This window comes from Pinus tabuliformis, chromosome 6, assembly GCF_031772625.1.
Source record: "Pinus tabuliformis cultivar Carrire ecotype Pingquan chromosome 6, CPIR1, whole genome shotgun sequence".
In the NCBI taxonomy this organism is placed as follows: Eukaryota; Viridiplantae; Streptophyta; class Pinopsida; order Pinales; family Pinaceae; genus Pinus; species Pinus tabuliformis.
Genome location: NC_142292.1, coordinates 1,256,593,813 through 1,256,614,037, shown reverse-complemented (window position 1 = coordinate 1,256,614,037; position 20,225 = coordinate 1,256,593,813). Strand labels below are relative to the sequence as shown.

At 39.0% G+C, this 20,225-nt stretch overlaps 1 protein-coding gene across 15 annotated transcripts in view; it reads left to right on the top strand.

Annotated features, from left to right (window-relative positions):
- LOC149263220 (histone-lysine N-methyltransferase TRX1-like) overlaps nucleotides 1–20,225 on the top strand; it is a 372,050-nt gene that overhangs the window by 135,892 nt on the left and 215,933 nt on the right. For all 15 annotated transcript variants that reach the window (XR_016259237.1, XR_016259234.1, XR_016259240.1 and 12 more), the window contains exons 17-19: nucleotides 5,343–5,411; nucleotides 5,586–5,781; nucleotides 6,052–6,351. Coding sequence is in view for 3 of the 15 variants with exons in the window: in XM_089425947.1 (XP_089282073.1) it covers nucleotides 5,343–5,411; nucleotides 5,586–5,781; nucleotides 6,052–6,351 (565 nt within the window). In the remaining 12 variants the exon portion in view is untranslated. The remainder of the gene's footprint in view (nucleotides 1–5,342; nucleotides 5,412–5,585; nucleotides 5,782–6,051; nucleotides 6,352–20,225) is intronic.

The window sequence follows — 20,225 nt, the reverse complement described above, 5'->3', positions numbered from 1 at the left end:
GTACCTAACCTTGACAGTCAAATACATGACCTCCCTTACATATGGGCTTGTGGGGTATAGGTAGAGATTTCAGGTCTGGTTTATAATCACTTAAGCTATTCCTTGGGCCTGAAAATTTTGAAGCACATTGGGGTGGGGTTTGATTTCTAAAATCAAATTTACAAATGTTAACTTTTTTATATTCAAGCAATTTATTCATGTTTACTCAATCCTCAAACCAATTATCTGTCCATGTCAACATCACACAATTGTTGATTTCCTGGTTGATTTGCCCTTATGTTTTCGCACCCTCTTCTTGCCTGTGAGTAGTTCCTTGATCCATCTCTGATGTCCAGCAGTCCTTGGGTCCTTCATCTGCTTCTTCTCAACCTTGCTTTGATACTATGTGAGTTTCACACAGAAGAATGTGGACAAGGGATGGAAACCATAATATATTAAAAAAGAGAGAATGATACGATTCGACCATCTACAATACGATGTGGATGTCAATACACATTAGGGAGACAATGTCTTGTAAAAAAATCCCGTACAACCACTTTATTAGTTAATCTCTAAGCTAAAGTACATTAGAACTTTATCATATGACCACTATTATATGTTAACTCCAACATTCATCGAAGTTGTGAAAGTGTCTTGCTACCATTTGAGCATATGATCTAGGGTTTAATGTCCATGGCTTGGCACTTGGTCTACACAAATCCTTGTAATCTATCACTGAATCAGTGTTACTTGGGAGTGGGAGTGAAAACGAGTGCGGGAGCGACATTTTCAGAAGCTCCCTGTTTGGGAGCGAATCCCGGAGCGTTTTTTTATATATATATATATATATATATATATATATATTTTTTTTTTTTTTATATATACTTTTATATTTTGATACATATATGTCAACAAAAACATGTAGAATGATGAATTAGAAATAAAATACATAAAAAAACATAGATTGAACCATATAACAACAATCATCTAGAAGTTATAATCTTCATCAACCACGTCCACAAGTTAGTAACATACAACATATTGAGTCTCATGATTCATCAATCTTAAAGTTTCAAGTTTTCAAAATTCAATATATAACATTTATCATCATTGATCGCCAATGTTGCACTTGTAAGCTAAGTTTAACCATTACAACAAATAATATCTAACATGAAATGAAATGTTATATAATGAAATGAAACAAATTTCAACTTTCATGAAGCATCATATTCATAATTGATTACTAATGCGTTATAATTGCCAACTTCAAACTTAAATTGTCATATATTGTTTAAAAAAATATTATAATAAATATGAAAGAGTTAATAGTTATTGAAACTACTAGAAACTAGAAAAAACAAGTAAATCTATTATCTATTGCTTATGCTTGGGCCTCTTGCCACCACGAGAAATGTCTAATTTTTTAGTCTTGTTGGAAAATCAGGATCTTCGTCATTAATATCACCCTCTAAGCATTAATATCCAGAGGTATCTTTGTCATTACCTCTGTATCTATATAGGGATCTTTGTCATTAATATCACCCTCTAAGCATTAACATAAGATAGAAAAAGCATAACATGTCAAGTCAAGATTTTGTTTGAGTAATGCGTACATTTTTAGGAGGGTCATGATAGAGGAGTTCGACAACCAATGTCACTAACATCAAGGTACGTAGAGAGATTGGTGCTCTTGATTAAATACGAGTTCCATACCCTAATACATGACAAAATTCAATGGAAATATTGCAATCCCCCAATCCTGAAATCCTGAAACTGATAAGTCTGCTAGATTTTGAATGAAATCTAAAATTTTGCTTTCTTCGTATGAAATCGAATGAGGTTGGAACCACTCTCAAACGCTCTCGAAAAGGCAGGGAGCGTTTTTTTTAGGGAGCGCGCTCCCGATCCGTGAAGTGAACAAGGTTCCTTCTACAAATTAATTAATCCAAAAGACTTGGAATGTCAAGATATCCATTTAGGATATAAATATTATTTTAAATAAAATGAATAAGAATGAATGATTTACAAATGAGAATGAGAGGCTTGCTTATATACCAAGCGTCTCTTCATGAAGAGTCATGTCTCATTTAGGCATGCCTCTTCAACCTAATTACTACTTAACTAATTATTATTTATGATTATTACCATTTACATTATATTTATATTATTTATATATTTTATTCGTTACATTGCCTCCTTCCTCAAAAAGCTTTGTCCTGAAATCTTGTCGATGAAAAAGGCTTGATCTCTATTTTTGCTTCGAAAGTCTTCCTGTCTCGGAATAGTCATCTTCGTCGATACATGTTGATATGATCTTCTAAGTGAAAAACAAAATTGTCGCACTGAGAAGGGATCAGACCATCCTAGATTAATCTTCTGTATGGTATTATGATCACTAGAACTTTGTAACGACTTGGCATCATAAGACGAGATTGATTTTACGTCATTATTCTCTGAAACATCAATTTGTTGTTTCTGGTCTGAATGGTCCTGATACGTAGATTGGTTGAGTTGTCTATTCTCACGATTTGGATGTTGATAAGGAACTTTTTTGGTTTGACTTTCCCTTATTGGGCATGTGGCAATTTTTATATTTTCTTCTGGTGAAGACGTTGTTGAGTTGGTTATGGAACATTCACTTGGGATGTTCATTGTTTGAATTGCAACATCTACGTGTGTCGTTTCTTCAACTGACTTGTCTTCTTGAGTTGTCATATTCATTGGATCGGTATTTGTTGTTTTGTCATCAACTTGAATTCCTACATTTAATGCTTCATTCTTGATAAGTTGTTGTACTTGGTTTTCTAATGACTTCTTATCCTTCTTAAGTTTCTTAATGTGTGTCAGCAATTTTTCACTATGGATTTTAAGTCGGGAAACTTCTTCATTTTTATCAACAGTGATTTTATTAATTTCGTTTTGCATATTTTTTAATACTTTTTTACCTTCTTGAGAAATTACTTTTGAAATATCTGAGATATCTTTTGCCGTTACTGAGTTTGGTTCCAGTGTAAAATCTTGGAGCGTTATTTTCTTCTTTTTGTAAGAAAATGTCAATTTTTTTTTTTGGTATTTAGAATAAAAGAACCTAGAGTTTCCATCCATGGTGATCCCAAAACAATGTCACTATCGTTAGAATATAAGGTTTTCACGGTGAATTGTGAGGTAAAAGTGTAATCTCCAATACTTAGGTGTAGATTGCTTATGTCATATTGTTTGTCATATTTGCCAAGAGTATTCTTTTCAACTATATTTGATTCAGGAATCACCAATTGGTTAGCACATTTAGGACTAACATAATTACCTTTTTTTTTTTTTTTTTTTTATTTTGTTCTTCTGTCAGCAGGACTGATAGTGATTATGATATCTCTTCCTGCGAGCAATCCTATGATTTTAAATAATGTATCAACACTTTTACTAAAGGTTTTAGGAAACCTTTCATTACTAGTCTCCATTTTACTCTTTAAATATTAAATACCTTTTTAAATCACTCTTTTTTTTTAATATAAAACCCTTTTTTTTTTCCCTCTTCCTTTTTTTTTTTTAAACCTTCAATACTTTAATCTTTCTTGCAACCTTATTATCGAATCTTTAATAATCTTTTAAAAGAAACCTCAAATAGTTTTTAACTCTTAACTTTTAAAACGTATTTGGTTCCTTCTTTTGTATTTTAAAACCACTTTATATTAAAATCATATACCTTATCTAATGAAGTCGACTTATAAGGGAAAACTTTGGACCAAATTTTCACTCAATATATTAAAGTTGAATTTTCACTTAATATGTTTTCCAACTTTACAAATGGTCCTTTTTAAAAAAAAATGTCTTTGCAATTGAAAACCTGTAATAGTTAACGGTCACGATTTGAACAAAGAGTGGTGACATTTCGATTTTAAATTTACTTTGTTTAATGGGTTCACACCACAATGATTTTTTTTTTTTTAATCGATTTGTACTGCAGCAAAAAATGGGTAGCAAGTAAGCGGGGACAGGGGTGACGGTAGTTAACCGGGTTGGCGAAAATGGCAGGGATGCAGGGTTGGCAACCTACCTGGATGGGAAGAATGGTTGACAGATGCAGTGGCACGGAAACAGACAGGCTGAGTTGGACAGGGAGGAATCGATTTGGTTGACGGATTTCAGCAGGACACCTCAACTGCATACACTCGAGTCGTTCTCCTTCAGAGTGTTGAGCAATTGAGACTACCACGCTAAGCACTCCTGCAGACCTTCTCTCAGTATAATTTCTATTTTTTATGACTAGAAATTTTCGATTTTGAGAATGTAAGAATTACAACTTAAATCGGTGAATGATCGGTACTCGGATTAATTCTGTGCACAAAAAAGATAGAGGGTTGTGCGGCTATGTAATTGGTGTGGCGAATGCTACGGATGCTCTGCAGTGATGGCAGTGGATGCTCTGCGGTGGCTCGGTCTCCCGATTGGCTTGATTTTTTTTTTTAAATGGCCAAGGGCCTTTTAAGACGGAGAAACTCCAAACGTGTAGCGAATGCTTTAGTGATGACGACAACAAGGTTGACGATTTTCCATGGTCAAAGACTTGGATCGGAGAACAAGCTCTGTGCAACAGTGAAGCGGCCAAAGGATTGACTGCTCCGATACCAAATGAAGTGAACAAGGTTCCTTCTACAAATTAATTAATCCAAAAGACTTGGAATGTCAAGATATCCATTTAGGATATCAATATTATATTAAATAAAATGAATAAGAATGAATGATTTACAAATGAGAACGAGAGGCTTGCTTATATACCAAGCAAGTGTCTCTTCATGAAGAATCATGTCTCATTTAGACATGCCTCTTCAACCTAATTACTACTTAACTAATTATTATTTATGATTATTACCATTTACATTATATTTATATTATTCATATATTTTATTCGTTACAATCCGCTCCTGCTGGAGCATTGGGAGCGGGATCGCCCGGGGGGGGTGGGGTGCTCCCCTGCAACACTGCGCTGAATATCCTCCCAAAAGTGGCGATTATCCAACTAATTGCAAGTGCCCAGACTTCACTGCTGATTTTGATAGAATGTTTTTGATTTGATCTTTTCGTAAGAAGATGATTCAGTTCTATCAATGTTTTTGAGATGTGATGTTATATTTATTGGATTTAAATTTGCAGTTTCTTAATCACTTCTTGCAGGCTTAAGTTTTAAAGCTATATTCTATTCTATAGTTTGATAAAATATCTTTGCTGGTGGGAAGGAAAAACATGAACATGCAAGTTTGATTTCTGTTTGTCCTTTAGTTTGCACATTTCATATCCTGTGGGTGTTTTTTTATATAAATTTTTTGCTAGTGGAGTGCATTGATTGATTTTTCTTATGATGTATACAGTGTTCTGATCAAAATTGCCGTGTAGCTTATCATCCACTTTGTGCACGCGCTGGAGGACTTTTTATTGAGGTTCACACAAAGTCCTTTTATATTAATTTCTTTGAGATAATGAGTTCTTGGAATGTTTCAAATAATATGACTCTCACATTATTTCATTCCTGTTGGTGCTTCCACTTTCCAAGTATTGTGTTTGTTGCAGTTTCTAGAAAATCCTGTGTTTTATATGTCAATCTTTATGTGCAGGTTTTGGAAGATAAGGCTAGACATGCACCATCTGCTGATGAGGATTGTGAACAGAGTCTCCGTTTAACTTCTTTTTGCAGGAAGCATAGACAACCGCCAGATGAGCGGACTCCAGCAGATCAACAGAGACCCCTCGCTCTCCGAGACTGTTCTAATTATGTTCCCCCATTAAATTTGTCTGGCTGTGCTCGTTGTGGTAAGAGTTATGGTTCAGCTATTTTGCTTTCATTATTCTATTATGCTTTAAAATTTATATTTGTATGTCTGGTCTCATGTTTATTTCACTCTTCCACCGTATGGTCTGCTGCATTGTTACTTGAGAAAATTCTGATTGCGTCAAGTTTAGAAGCTTGGAAATAGTATATGACCAACATGTTGTGATATAATAATAAAACATCCTTAATCATATGAACTGTGTTATGTGCTAAGTTGTTTTGTTTGATTCACTATTCACGTGTGCCAACAGAACCATATAATCACTCTGAAAGGCGGGGTCGAAAACAACCTGAAACAGCCTCCATCAAACGCTTGTTTGTAGAGAATAGGCCATATTTGGTAAGTGGTTGCTGTAGAAATGGACCATGGGCAGACATGCACCTCAATGCACAACCTGGGTTGAAAGGCAGCTGTGTAAGAGGTACATCGTTACCTGTGTTAGCATCTGCACATCAGTATTCAAGTATGCCTCAAGCGGATGGTTCCCGAAGTTTTATGTCAGATAAATATGAACACATGCGTGCTACTTTCAGAAAAAGGCTAGCATTTGGTGAGCTGATCGAAAATCTCTTAAAGATCTGTAGGAAAGGAGAATTTTGAAAACACTGCCTTTATTAAATTAGGAGTCAGGCAGATGTACATCAAGAATGTTGCATCCAGTGTCAGTTTGATGGAGGGAAAATGCTTAGTTATGCTGATTTACTTGGTATATTTATAGTTGATTTTCTTTTGAAAGCTCATTATTTGTTAAAACACATGCTACAAATTTTGTATAAATGCTGTTACTGCATTCCAAATACATGTTCAGCTTGATTGTAATTTTTGAATTTTGCCAAAGTCTTTGTTAAATGATTGTAAAGGTACCATATGAATCTCAGTTTTGCCCTAATATAGTTTCTAAGATGTTGAGAGGGAACAAATCCTATATATATATATATATATATATATATATATATGTATATATATATATATATCTGTATGTGTGTTGACAGAAATGGATATGATTATATTTACATATGAAAGCTGTGGACAAACAGCTCATAATTATATTGATATACGAAAACTGCAGCCGAACAGGTCAGCAAAAGATACCAATTGTCCACTACATTGCAGTACCAAAAGAAATTTTTTCAAAGTTTTCAAAAATCTGCTCCACTGTCTATTATGACTATGTCTATTTTCTGTTTGCTTCTAGGAGAACCTATATCCATATAGCCTGGTAAACTGCCCTGCTAACAAAATACATTGAAAATACATAAAAACTGGTTAGTACTAGGTGAAGTGATACTTACTATTCGTTCGTCCATGATTGTCTTCTATTCTTGGGCTTCCAGTTCCCTGCCCTGCTCTGTTTGCACAATGTCTGCATGCTCTTCATGAGGTTGCTGCACAATTAAATCCTCGAGCCAGTCGTCCTTAACTAAGCCTGTGGAAAAAGGACACCGTACAAGAAACTGAGAACTGCGAGCAAACCCCGAGATAATCTTGTATGCATGTCCAAGTCTGCCATGATTTTTTTCATCCTCTGCTTTGACATTCCTAATTTCTCTTCCAATTCTGCTTGCTTGAACAATTGACTCTCCAGTTGTATGATGGAATGTGAAATTGGCTTGTGCAAACCTCCTAACTGATTGGCCATACTCAATGCCTTACAAATCTCCATTATTCCACAATTGGCTCTATTGCCTCAAAATCTAGCAGGTCTTGTGAGGGGAGCTCACAAGACAAGAACTAGACTAAGTGACAACACTAAGGCGTGGCCCACTGTCACCATTCACAACCACTACCTCCTGCTCTTTAGTGGACTTTCACCAGAAGGGGGGATTCCCTATGTTAGATCACCTAAAGGACATATCAAATCCAAGGGTTGGAGGTGACAAGGACTAGGCTTAGGAGAGATGCTCTACTTAAGGACAAGGCTCAACTAGCTTAACAAGGCAATGCACATTCTTTAAGAGGCCCAATTAGGGCACAAAATGACCTAGGGTTTAAGAGTAGGCAAGGTTAGTAGGCTTATCTAAGGTCACTAGGCCAAGAAAAGGCTTGAAATAGATGTGTATGATCAATTTGTGGCACAACAAGCCTTCAACAAGCCACAAGTTGATAGGGAAAAACTAAGGCTTTGCTAAGGTCAAATTGATCTAGGACAAAGGACGTTAGCCCTAAACTGGAGAAATTAGCCTCGGGAAGAGGATGATTTTGAGGTAATGACCTCATAAACAAGTGTTGAAGCCCTCCACAAGGAAACACAATCAACCCTAGTTGGTAAAACCCTAACCCCAATGTAACGACTTTCCTTAAGTGGTCGAAAATCAGATTTAGGGAAGAATAATGTGATTTGAAGTTGAATTTAGGTGTGATCAACAATGTGAATAAGCCAATGCCTTGACCGTGGGTGATGGATTCTATGGGAGGTCTACTTAGGAGAAAAGACCAAACCCTAGCAAGGAGTAAGTGAATAAGAAACCCGAGTTTCGAATCCTAGCTATCATTTTATGAGGGAGCAAAGTCAATGAGGAGAGCTTATGATGAAGATTCACTAATGGGATTATCACACAAATTCTAAGATGGGTAACACATACACTACCATTGCTAAGATTCCATAGAAAAATTTTCAATATTAACTAGCACATAGAACCCAGACAATAATCGTTCCATGGAATAGTCGTAAAATAAATTCCAATACAAAGATAACTTGCAAGAAAGATGCATGAACCATTACTTTATTGCTCTAAAATGACATCTCCAAAACAAGAGAATAGCTCCATAAGCAAAAATTTCATAATAGATCACATCTCCACAAGATACATGACAAATTTCAGCTAGGCCGAAATCTTTAAGAGGGCCGAATTGATTTGCAAGTGATGATACAAATGAAATGAAGGTAACCTCTACTTATATCATTATGAGGTTTACCTCAAGTAATTGAGCCTAATGAAGTCCCTAATAACAAGTTTGACATGCAATGAACTTGGGTTACAAGCCAAACCCTTAGCTATTGACAAATTAGACCATAATAGCCCACACGTGTGAGCTGCAGCCTCTGTAAATGTTGACGCCATGCCCCTTTAGGTCTCCAAATGACATGCCATGGTGTTTTGAGGTGTCCAAATGTGTGAAAATGCTTGGTTCATCCCAATTTTGATGGAGAGTCCTCAAATCCTCCTTTGGGGTCCGAAGTGCAGTTGGGGTGCCATCAAGTGGTCTCCATGTGTCTCCAATTGTCAAATAAAGCCTTCTTCTCTCCAGTGTTAGGGATTCCTTTGGTGCAACAAGCCTTCCCTTGTCTCTCAATGGGAGACCATCCTCATTTGGGCTATGAATCGGTTCCTGGCCATTAGGTCATGTCAAAGCCAACGTAGGGACATATTGGGTCGAGTGGTGTCATCATGAAAAATCCTCGAAAGCTAAGTCAAACTTGACCAATGTCTTGGGTCTTGAAAGTGCTCTAGGACATTTAGCATTTGCCCATGTTGTTAGGAGGCTATAATCTCTCAACATTGCATCTACCAAGGCCATATAGTTCTTTTGAAGGCATGGGTACTTGTGTAGTGGGTGCCCTCAAGGCTTGGGCTGTTGTGGACCACCTAACACAAACATGGATTCTAGCGAAAGCAACCACCTATCAGAGACTGTGATCAATAATGTATCTAAGCAGACCGAACTTGAATGTTAAGGGGATGTTATCATTTTAAACAAGGATTGCCTTCTAATATTTGGACCAAGTCCTCGCAAAGGTGTTTTCTCCCTTGGTAGGGCTGGCTAATGGTCAACCCTATTAGGTGCTTTTAGCCGTCAAGGGGAAGTGACATTTCCAAGGTCCACCCCTTAATCAACAAGCGTTAGTGTCTAATATGGTGATAATGAAGGGAAAAAATATTCATGACCAAGTGCCATGGTCAAGGGGGCCAACTAATGGGGATGTCCGCATTTTGAATGTATGAATGTGAAGGAGGGAGCAATCGTGGAGGGATGAGTTACCCGCTCGCCTTGATTTTTCCACCACTTTTGTGCGCCTTTTACTTCTTGATTATTCCTTATATTACTGCATATAGCTTAAGGTTAAGAGCTTGCTCTTTATGACTGCATCCTTTATTAGCCCTTAAGATGAGTTAGTTTATCGCTCATCAAGGTTGGGACATGCAAGAGTTCCTCTTGATGTAATGGAGCATCATGTCCTTAGGAACTGGGTTAAGATGGCATATGAGGAAGTTAGAGCTTATGCTAGGCTTTTTCCCATGCACTAATCTTATGTCTTGACCATCTTTTGCTGCAGAGGGCCTTCTTACTTTGCATGTGTGGCTGAGTTGACTTTAAAAAAGTCTTCCTTCACTTCGCTTGAGAGTCCTTCTTCCTTGCTATAGTAGGAGGCCTTTATAGGTCTAATTTCGAGCCCAAACCGCAATGAATAGACCCCTGCAATTTCACTGCTGATCTGGCCGCAAATTGTCCCTTCTTTCTTCGCACATGTGGCTGTAGAAACTTAAAAACAATCCTCCTTTGCTTCGCTGTTCTGTTTTCTTGCTATGGTGCCCTTGTAGCCCTTCTCCTCGTCATCTTTTAGTCCGTAGAGGCTTCTATTACTTGTGGATTTTAGAGCTTGTGAAATGTGTTCAAATGAGGAGTGGACAACCTCTATTTATAGAGGTCTGTCCCTCCTCTAAGCTGTCTTGACAGTCTCTTAGGCCGACTTGCAGTTGCATTATATTCATCGTTTTTTTCTGCTTGTAGATTTCGTTGTTGCTAGGAGAAGATTTGACTTGCCTTGGAGGTATTCGCATGACCTTGTATGACATCATACATGATCTAACATGCCCTCAAAGGGTCTCATCATAATTAAATTTTGACTTTGACTCCCTAGAGGCACTTCAAAATGTGCTTGACCTATTTTCAATGAGAAAGAAAGTCATTGACAAATAATATGAAAATAAATTCTCTTTTCTTGAATAAGTACAAATATTAAAATTACATATATGAAGACCGAACCTAGTTACATCTTCTCCAAGAAAAGAAACAAGTGAAAAGACTTCATAGTATGATGCAAATGATACAAAGTAACCTCACCAATATGCAAGGCATGAATGCAGCATATAAACTTCATTCTACCATAGAAACATGTTCAATTAGAGAGAATCCAATTTATTATGCTTTGAGGATTGCTACTACAAAATCTAGAAGCCCTAGTGCAAAGCTTCATTAGGAACTCTGGGTCTGAGGGCAACAATGGGATCCACCACCATTGTCACCTTAGTGGCTTCTTCCCTGCTTTTTGTGGTCGGATATTATCCCACACGGGTGGCGTCCTTGGCAAGTCTTAGAGGTTAGATGTGTTGAAGTATGTAACTAGGTTCGATCTTCATAAATATGAAATGTACTCTTGATTCTTATATATTGTAAAAACAAAGGAAAATTATTATTATTATATTTGTAGCATGGGTTAATTGCTCAAGGTCAAATTATTCGTAGGTCAAGCACCCATTGAGTTCTTCTAGGGTTTTTCATAGAGTCAATAAGTCAATAAAGTCATTGTCATATATGAAAGACCCCATTGGGCATATTGTAACAAGTCAAACAAATTTTTGTAAGTCAAAAAGTGTCAAAAGACTCCATCCAAGACAAGTTGGCCTAGCAGTCAACCTCCAAAAGATGACAAGTCGGCCTCATAAGGGCTACTCGACCTCTACAAGAAGCCTATATATAAAAATCATTCGACCTCATTAGTGAGGCATTCAAGAAGTTCGTACAAGGACAAGAAGAAAATCCAAAAAGACAAGCGAAGAAGAAGAAAAACAAAGGAAGGAAGAACGAATTCAAGAAGTTTGTACAAGGACAAGAAGAAAATCCAAAAAGACAAGCGAAGAAGAAGAAAAACAAAGGAAGGAAGAACGAAGTGTACAAGGATTATTTTTAGGGCTACATCATCTCACATGTGCAAATTTAGGGCATCATTATGTTGCAACAAGACCGAAAGCTACAATCATCACAGAAATTGAAGTTTGGGGTTCAAAAGGATAAAGTTTACAAGCTGAGTTACCAAGGGAAGAGGATGTAGCCAAGCGAAGGAGAAAAGGATCTCAATTTTGCCCCAATCCACTCACATGTGCGAAATTGCAGGCAGGCTAAAAAGTGCAGATTTGAAGCAGTGACTGAAAATTTGAAGTGAGGGCGAAAAAATCAGAAGTATTGAAGTAGTTTGTCTAGCATTGACTTTGTGGAAGAGAAGCTCATCAAAGGAGAGGTTGACTTGGTCTTGGTCATGGGTCTTACGTCTTGGAATTCATCATTTGAAGATTCTATAAGAAGAGAAGAATTCTTGTGGGTTTTCCTCTCAAGAGGAGAGGTTTTGGCTCTGGCTAGTAGCTTGCATTTTGTGTCCTCTTGTCTCATTGATCTTCACAGTTTGGTAGCTGTTTGATGATAAGAACATTATAATAATCAAGTAAAGAAGAAGGTAACTACAAAGTACATCAAGTTAAGTAAAAGAACATCACAAGCAATTATCAAAGTAAGAGAAATAACTCTAATATAGCTGCCTTTGATTTCTCAACATGGTACTAGAGATAGGGTGGCAACAAGGAAAGGTAGCGTGAAGATCACTCCATTGAGGAAGGATACATAAGGGCTGAGCACAAGGAGATCATCAAGGAGAACTAAGAAGCATCAAGGAGGACTATCCATCTCATCACAAGGATCATATCATCTAGAAGGAACAACACTTTGAAGAAGAAGACGACCTCAAAGATCCTACCTCCATTCAAAGAAGGACTCTACACTTGAAGCATTCTCGGGAAGCTTACACATTCTATCATCAACCAAAGGAAGCAAGAAAGAGCACTTCATCATCACCAATGAAATCAAAGTGATCTCCCTCACATTGAAGAAGGATCACATCCCAAACATCCTTGAAGATGATCATCTCTCTCCATCTTGAAGAAGAAGCATTTTCTTTTGAAGATGGAAAATTATCAAGATGGCAATCATCATCAAGGAGGCATCTTCAATTGTTAACAACAAAGTAGCGGAAGTCAACCTCATCAAGAAGGCATCTAGTGAAAGACATCATCATCAAAGGAGCATCTTCACTTAACAAGTAAGTATTCTATATTATATGTCTCAATCCACATTGACTTCTTTCTGTAAGGAGAATAACAAACTTGTTGGGTCATCGAATTACCTTGAATGGAAGAAGAGAATAGATTTGATTCTCATAGAAACTGAAGTTAGGTAACATGTCACAAGCTCAATCACCAAACCTTGTCAAGAGCAATCTCAAGCACTATCAAAGTATATGAAAGGAGAAATAAGAGCTCAAAGAATCCTTTCTGAGTTAATCAAGGATTCTCTCATCCCTTTTATAACAAAGTTGAAAACATTGAAAGAGATCTATGAAAAGTTGGTAGAATTGTTCTGTGTAAGCACCGCAAAAGAAATTATATCGTTAAGAGCCGAGCTATACAAGATGAAGGTATCTGTTAAAATTGGCAAATAGGGCCAAACTCCATGTGGGTCATCCTATTTATGGCAGCTGATATTTTTCATGGACAACTCTCATAGAGAGGTGTAGGATTGATCTAAAGATCATCCGATTCCGATAAGTATTCATGGAGTTATGAATTTATTTGTGTTATAAGACAATTCGTCAAGGTCAGCCAGCAACCAAATAAACCCCACATGTGCTCAATGTTTTAGTATAAATAGAGGTGGCCTTCAAGTCATTTCAACACTTGGGATCTCTTCCTCTCTCTACTTGTCTTTGGGTTTTAGTAGGAGGAGAGATCCTAAGGAAAAGCCAAAACTGCTGGAAAAGCCGGATCTGATGGAAAAGCCGTAATTGCTAGAAAAGCTGGAATTGTTGGAAAAGCCAGAAAAGCCGGAAAAGCCGGAAAAGCCGGAACTACTGGAAAAGCCAGAAAAGCCGGGAAAGCCGGAAAAGTTGGAATTGCCGGAAAAGCTGGAACTGCCTGAAAAGCCGGAAAAGTCAGAAACGCTAGAAAAGCCGGAAAAGTCGGAAACGCTAGAAAAGTCGGAACTGTCGGAAATGCCGGAAAAGACGAAACTGCCAGAACTGCTGGAAAAGCCAGAAATGTTGGAGAAGCTGGAACTACTAGAAATGCCAGAAAAGCCGAAACTGCCGGAAAAGCCAGAATTGCTGGAAAAGTCAGAATTGTTGGAAAAGCCGGGTTGTCGTGACTGTTGGGACTGCCGGAATTGCCGGGAACTGCTGGAACTCCCAGGAACAACGAGAACTGCCAGAATTGCCGGGAACTGCCGAAACAACCGAAGCATTTGTCTCCAAAGGAGAGCAGCATGCAAGGGACAACTAACTAACATTGGGACAGTTGTATGGTACTAAGCAGCAAACACACCAAGCATGCAATGTTACAGCTAGCATGCAAGGGACAACTAATTGACATTGGGACGGTTGTATGGTACTAAGCAACAAGCACACCAAGCATGCAATGTTACAGCTAGCATGCAAGGGACAACTAGCATGCAACAACAAGCATGCTAGGGACAACAAGCAAGCAAGGGACAACAAGCAAACAAGGTGCAACCAACAAATAGGTCAGGATGGCAACATGGTGCAACCAACAAATAGGTCAGGATGGCAACATGGTGCAACAATGGCACATAATGCAGTATAGTGATGGGTACAGTCATGATTAATGAAGCGCGATGAGATGTAGCATAGTGATGATGGGTGCAGCATGGTGCAATGCGGTGAGGTGCAGCATGATGACGAATGCAACACAACGATAGGTGAAGGAGTCACCTTGGAGAATTAGTTGATGCAAAATGTCTTCAACTGATCTCATGTATCATCTTCGTAGAGATGATCTATGCTCTTATCTAGATAAGTCAAAGTGTTGACTTCTGTGTAAGCGTACTATCTCTCTCTCTCTCTGCTGAACTATTGAAGAACATATAAGAAGAATTGATCAAGGGTTTCCCCACATTGGGGTTTGTCCCTGGCTAGCACCACATCTTGTGTCCTCTTGTCTTGGCTTGTCTTCTGCGATTTATGTTTATGTTCTATCTGCAGTTTACTTTAATGCTGATGTGATTGCTAATCTGGAAAAGATATGGAGCTAACTATGAAAATTGAAATAAATTGCTCTAAGCATAGAACATACCTAAAATTAACATGGTATCAGAGCTGAGGTGAAGACAATGCCCAAGCAATAGTGAAAGAGCAATCACCGAAGACAGTTGGGAAAGAACAAAAGGATTATTGGATTCTTCATCCCTCTTCAAATTCACCAAGGGTGAAGTCGAATCAGAGAATATTGTCAGAATGGCGCAGCGGAATATCGCCTACCTAAAGATCACTTCATTGGAAGACCGAATGTCAAGGTGGAAGGAAAGGCAGATAGCTAGTTCGGCCATTATGCGAAGGAGTGTCCGAATGGCAGGGACACATCACTTGATGATGATAACAATCATTCCAGGGACATCTTCAATGGTCAAAAGAATGACAGGTAATGTAGGTCATCAAGGAAATGGCTGACTCTTCATAGAAAGCAAGGAACGCCAGGTATGAAGAATCAAATGTTGTTTTTGATAAGATAAAAAAGCGTTATCTTGTACTGGCCCTCTCCTTCAGATTCTTTGGGAATCTGGCTTATAGATTGTAGTGCTTCAAGGCACTTCATCGGATAGATGGGTGCACTCTCTAATTTGGTAGAGATGGAAACAGTCGTGGGATTATACTTGGAGCCGATACCACCTATCCTGAAATGGGTGTAGGGAATGTTAACTCTCAATTGAGTAAGGGTAACTCGATTCATTTACAAAATCTCTTTTATGTACCTGATCGCAAGAAGAACCTGGTGTCCATCTCGGAAATGGAAGTCAAAGGTTTCAGGGTGGCATTCATCGATGGAAAGGGATGTCTGAGTTCAAGTAGAGCATGAAGGTACATGTCTAAGATGTACTGAAGGAAAATCTTATAAGGGGACCATTCCCCTCATGTAGCAGGTCCATAGGTTTGGAACAACCCTGGGAGTTTGAGATTCATGATCGGGAATCTCATGTATACAGGTGGAAGAAACCCCTCTATGGCTTGAAGCAAAACACCCCGGGCGTAGTATGAGAGGATTGATAGCTGTTTGATGAAGCTGAGATTCACTAGGAGTGAAACTGATCCAAACCATTACCCGAAGGTTGTGGATGATAGACCTCTCATATCAACACCTTATGAGGACGACCTATTTTTGACAGGTACAGACCCTCTCATTTGCAGAAGTAAGAGGGAGTTGGATTCCGGATGTGGAATGATAAATTGCAAGCCTGTGACTACCTCGAGGATCTTAACTTTCAGAAGTTATATGGTAGTGATGTTGGACCAGATTTGGGAAATGCCTCTGAGTTTCATAAACTCATTCGCGTTGATGTTCTTGGTGAACTTCCATCTGGACATATGTTTTGCAGTTAGCATGGTGAGCTCATATTTGGTTGAGCCTCACTGGATTGGTGCCAAGAATCTTCTGAGATATCTTTGGGGCACAATCTCTCGTGGATTGAGATACACTACCGGAAATATGAAATTGCATGATTATTCGAATGCTGAATGGGCAGGCAGTGTGGAGGATCACTAGAGCACTTCTCAGTGCTGTTTATCTTTGGATTCTGCTTTGATATCATCGATGAGGAGGAAGTAGAAGTCAGTTGCTATAAGCACCGCCGAGACCGAATACATAGCTACGAGTATGATCTCGTGTGAAGCTGCATGTTTGCAAAAGCTCTTAAGTGAGCTGTTTGTACACATGATGAATGCCACTGTGATTCTCTGTGACAACTAGAGGGGGGATTCGATTATTGAGGAATCCTGTATTTAAATATTGCTCTAGCAAATAGACATCAGATACTGCCTTATCTGCGATATGGTAAGTCGATGAGCGAGGAGGCTCCATCACATTGAGACTGATGTACAAGGTCGCAGACATTTTGTCAAAGCCCCAGGGAAAGGTCAAATCTGCTGACTTTCCCGAACGACTTGGAGTGGTTGAGAGACCTTCTTATAAGGGTCCTGCATGTTGCATGCATTGAGATCTGGGAGCTCTGGGGGGCTTGGGGTACTTACTGGAGCAACATACGACCACAGGGCGACTCACCCTCCCTTGGTCGTGCGCTATGAACAGGATGATTAGTTCTTCTGTGGGTCGGATGATTAGTTCTCGCCTGGCAACTGTGGAACACAATGATTAGTTCTCCTGTGGGCCAAGATGATTTGTTCTCCGTGGCGATTGTGGAACAGGATGATTAGTTCTCCTGTGGGTCAGGATGATTAGTTCTCCATGGCATCCATTGATAGGATGATTCGTTATCCTGTGGACAAGATGATTAGTTCTCCTGTTGAGGCATCCTACCCATGCAGTTTGGGACTCATGGGAAGTACCTTTCATGTGATCAATGAGTAGGGAAATGAGGATAGGGACCATAGTAGTACTATCGATGGACGCATCGCTGTATCTACTATACTCCCTATGCTAGGATGACCTCCATTGATCTGGGATCAGTATGAGTGGTTTGAGACACTCTCTTGTGACATTGATCTGGGATTAGTATGAGTGGTTTGAGACACTCTCTTGTCATATTGATCTGGGATCAATAAAACCGACTTCGGGTCAGTAAGAGTGATGTGACACACTCTCTTCAGATGAAACTGACTTCGGGTCAGTAGAGAATGGTATGAGACATTCTCGACCAATTCTTCTTCTTCATGGTTCAGCAGAGCAAAGCAGAGCTCAGCAGATCAAAGCAGAGCAGAGTAGAGAAGAGCTCAGCAGATCAGAGCAGTGCAGGGCACTGATGGCAGAGATAGTACAATCGGACATATGGATCAGCGGATGGAGTTCTCCCTAGTTGAGAGGGACTGTTAAAATTGGCAACTAGGGCCAAACTCCATGTGGCTCATCTTATTTATGGCAGCTGATATTTTTCTTGGATCCCTCTCATCGAGAGGTGTAGGATTGATCTAAAGATCATCCGATTCTGATAAGTATTCATGGAGTTATGAATTTATTTGCGTTATAAAACAATTCGTCAAGGTCGGCCAGCAACCAAATAAACCCCACATGTGCTCAACGTTTTAATATAAATAGAGGTGGCCTTCAAGTCATTTCAACACACTTGGGATCTCTTCCTGTCTCTACTTGTCTTTGGGTTTTAGTAGGAGGAGAGATCCTAAGGAATAACGTTGCCCTGATCTAGAGGGCAGAAAAGCTGGAAAAATCGTAAAAGCCGAAAAAGCGGGAATAGCCGGAAAATCCGAAAAAGCCGAAACTGCCGGAAAAGACAAAGTTGCTGGAAAACCCAAAAAAGCTGGAACTGCCAGAAAAGCCGGAAAAGCCAGAAATGCCGAAACAGCGGGAAAGTCGGAACTGCCGGAAAAGCCGGAACAACGGGAAAGTCGGAAAAGCTGGAAAAGCCGGAAAAGTAGGAAAAGCCGGAAAAGCCCGAACTGCCAAAAAAGCCAGAAAAGCCGGAAAAGCCCGAACTGCCAAAAAAGCTAGAAAAGCTGGAACTTTTGGAAAACCCGGAACTGCCAAAATTGTCGGAAAAACCGGAATTGCCAAAACTGCTGGAAAAGCCAGAATTGCCGGAAAAGCTAGAACTACTGGAAAAGCCTGAACTGCCGGGAACAACCGGAATTGCCAGAACTGTCGGGAAGGAATAGCCGGAACTACCAGAAATGCTGGGAACTGCTGAAACAGTCGGAGCATTTGTCTCTGAAGGAGAGCAGCATGCAAGGGACAACTAACTAACATTGGGACAGTTGTATGGTACTTAGCAGCAAATACACCAAGCATGCAATGTTACAGCTAGCATGCAAGGGACAACTAGCATGCAACAACAAGCATGCTAGGGACAACAAGCAAGCAAGGGACAACATGAAAGCAAGGTGTAGCCAACACATAGGTTAGGATGGCAACATGGTGCAGCAATGGCACATAATGCAGTACAGTGATGGGTATAGTCATGATTAATGAAGCGTGATGAGATGCAGCATAGTGATGATGGGTGCAACATGGTGCAGCGCGGTGAGGTGCAACATGATGACGAAATGCAGCACAATGATAGGTGAAGGAGTCACCTTAGAGAATTAGTTGAGGAAGCATGTCTTCAACTAATGTCATGTATCATCTTTGTAGAGATGATCTATGCTCTTATCTAGATAAGTCAAAGTGTTGACTTTTGTTGTAAATGTACTATCTCTCTCTCTCTCTCTGTTGAACTATTGAAGAACATATAAGAAGAATTGATCAAGGGTTCTCCCACATTGGGGTTTGTCCTTGGCTCGTGCCACATCTTGTGTCCTCTTGTCTTGGCTTGGCTTCTGTGATTTATGTTTATGTTATTGCTAATGTGGAAAAGATATGGAGCTAACTGTGAAAATTGAAATAAATTGCTCTAAGCATAGAACATACCTAAAATTAACAGTATCAGAGGAAGAAGGGGTAGCCTCAGACCTTATGAAGGTATCTCAAATAAGAGATCAGCTACAAGGGTTAGGAGAAGTAATGTTTGATCGAGAGATGATCTCCATTGTGCTCGATGAACTACTTGATGAATGGGGCAACTTTTTATCAAGGTTCTATGGAAAGAAGGAAACTACCCCATTCAATGATCTATGGTCATTATCCAAAATTGAAGAAACCAGATTGAAGGCAAAGAACAACGTTGGATCAAGTGAGCAAACTCAAGCATATGCGACTATGGCAAGGAAAAAAGGGAAGTCTCAGAAAACATTTGAAAAGAAAATCGATGTGTCTATGATTCAATACTATGAATGTAATGAATATGGGCATTCAGAAGGAATTGTCCTAACCTCAAGAAGGTCAACAAGAAGAGAAAGGAAAGAAATGAAGCCCATGTCATCAAAGAAGTAGAAGGACCCGAAAAGTAGAAGTCAAAGAAGGAAGAGGTGAAAGACCTTTAGTATTACTAAAATAACATCATATACTTAGTTGTTTTTAGTTTGTAGAAGATAGCAGTCACCATGAAAACCATCACAAGTATGATAAGATGCATTATCGTAGAGATTGAGATGACATCATTCTAGAAGCATGAATAGGGATATGATTAAAGCAATGATCTCACATGATAGAAAGGAAGTATCTCATGACATCATCATTAGAATCATAGAAGGATAACCGAAGTAACAATTTGAATATTGAAGCAAGTCACCTGACAAGATAATAAGATAAAAGTTTGTCACACCTCATCATCATTAGAAAGAAGTACTTGCAAAATGAGGAATATCAAGATCCTCAATTGGAATCTTTGTTAAAAGGTTCACCTCTACTTAGAAGAAGCAAGTGATAGTCTACATTCCACCTTGTGTGGGATCTGTGGTTTAGAAGGATGATGGTATGATGACAAAGGTTTGTAGCATGTCAAGTTGGTTGAAGTATTTTCATC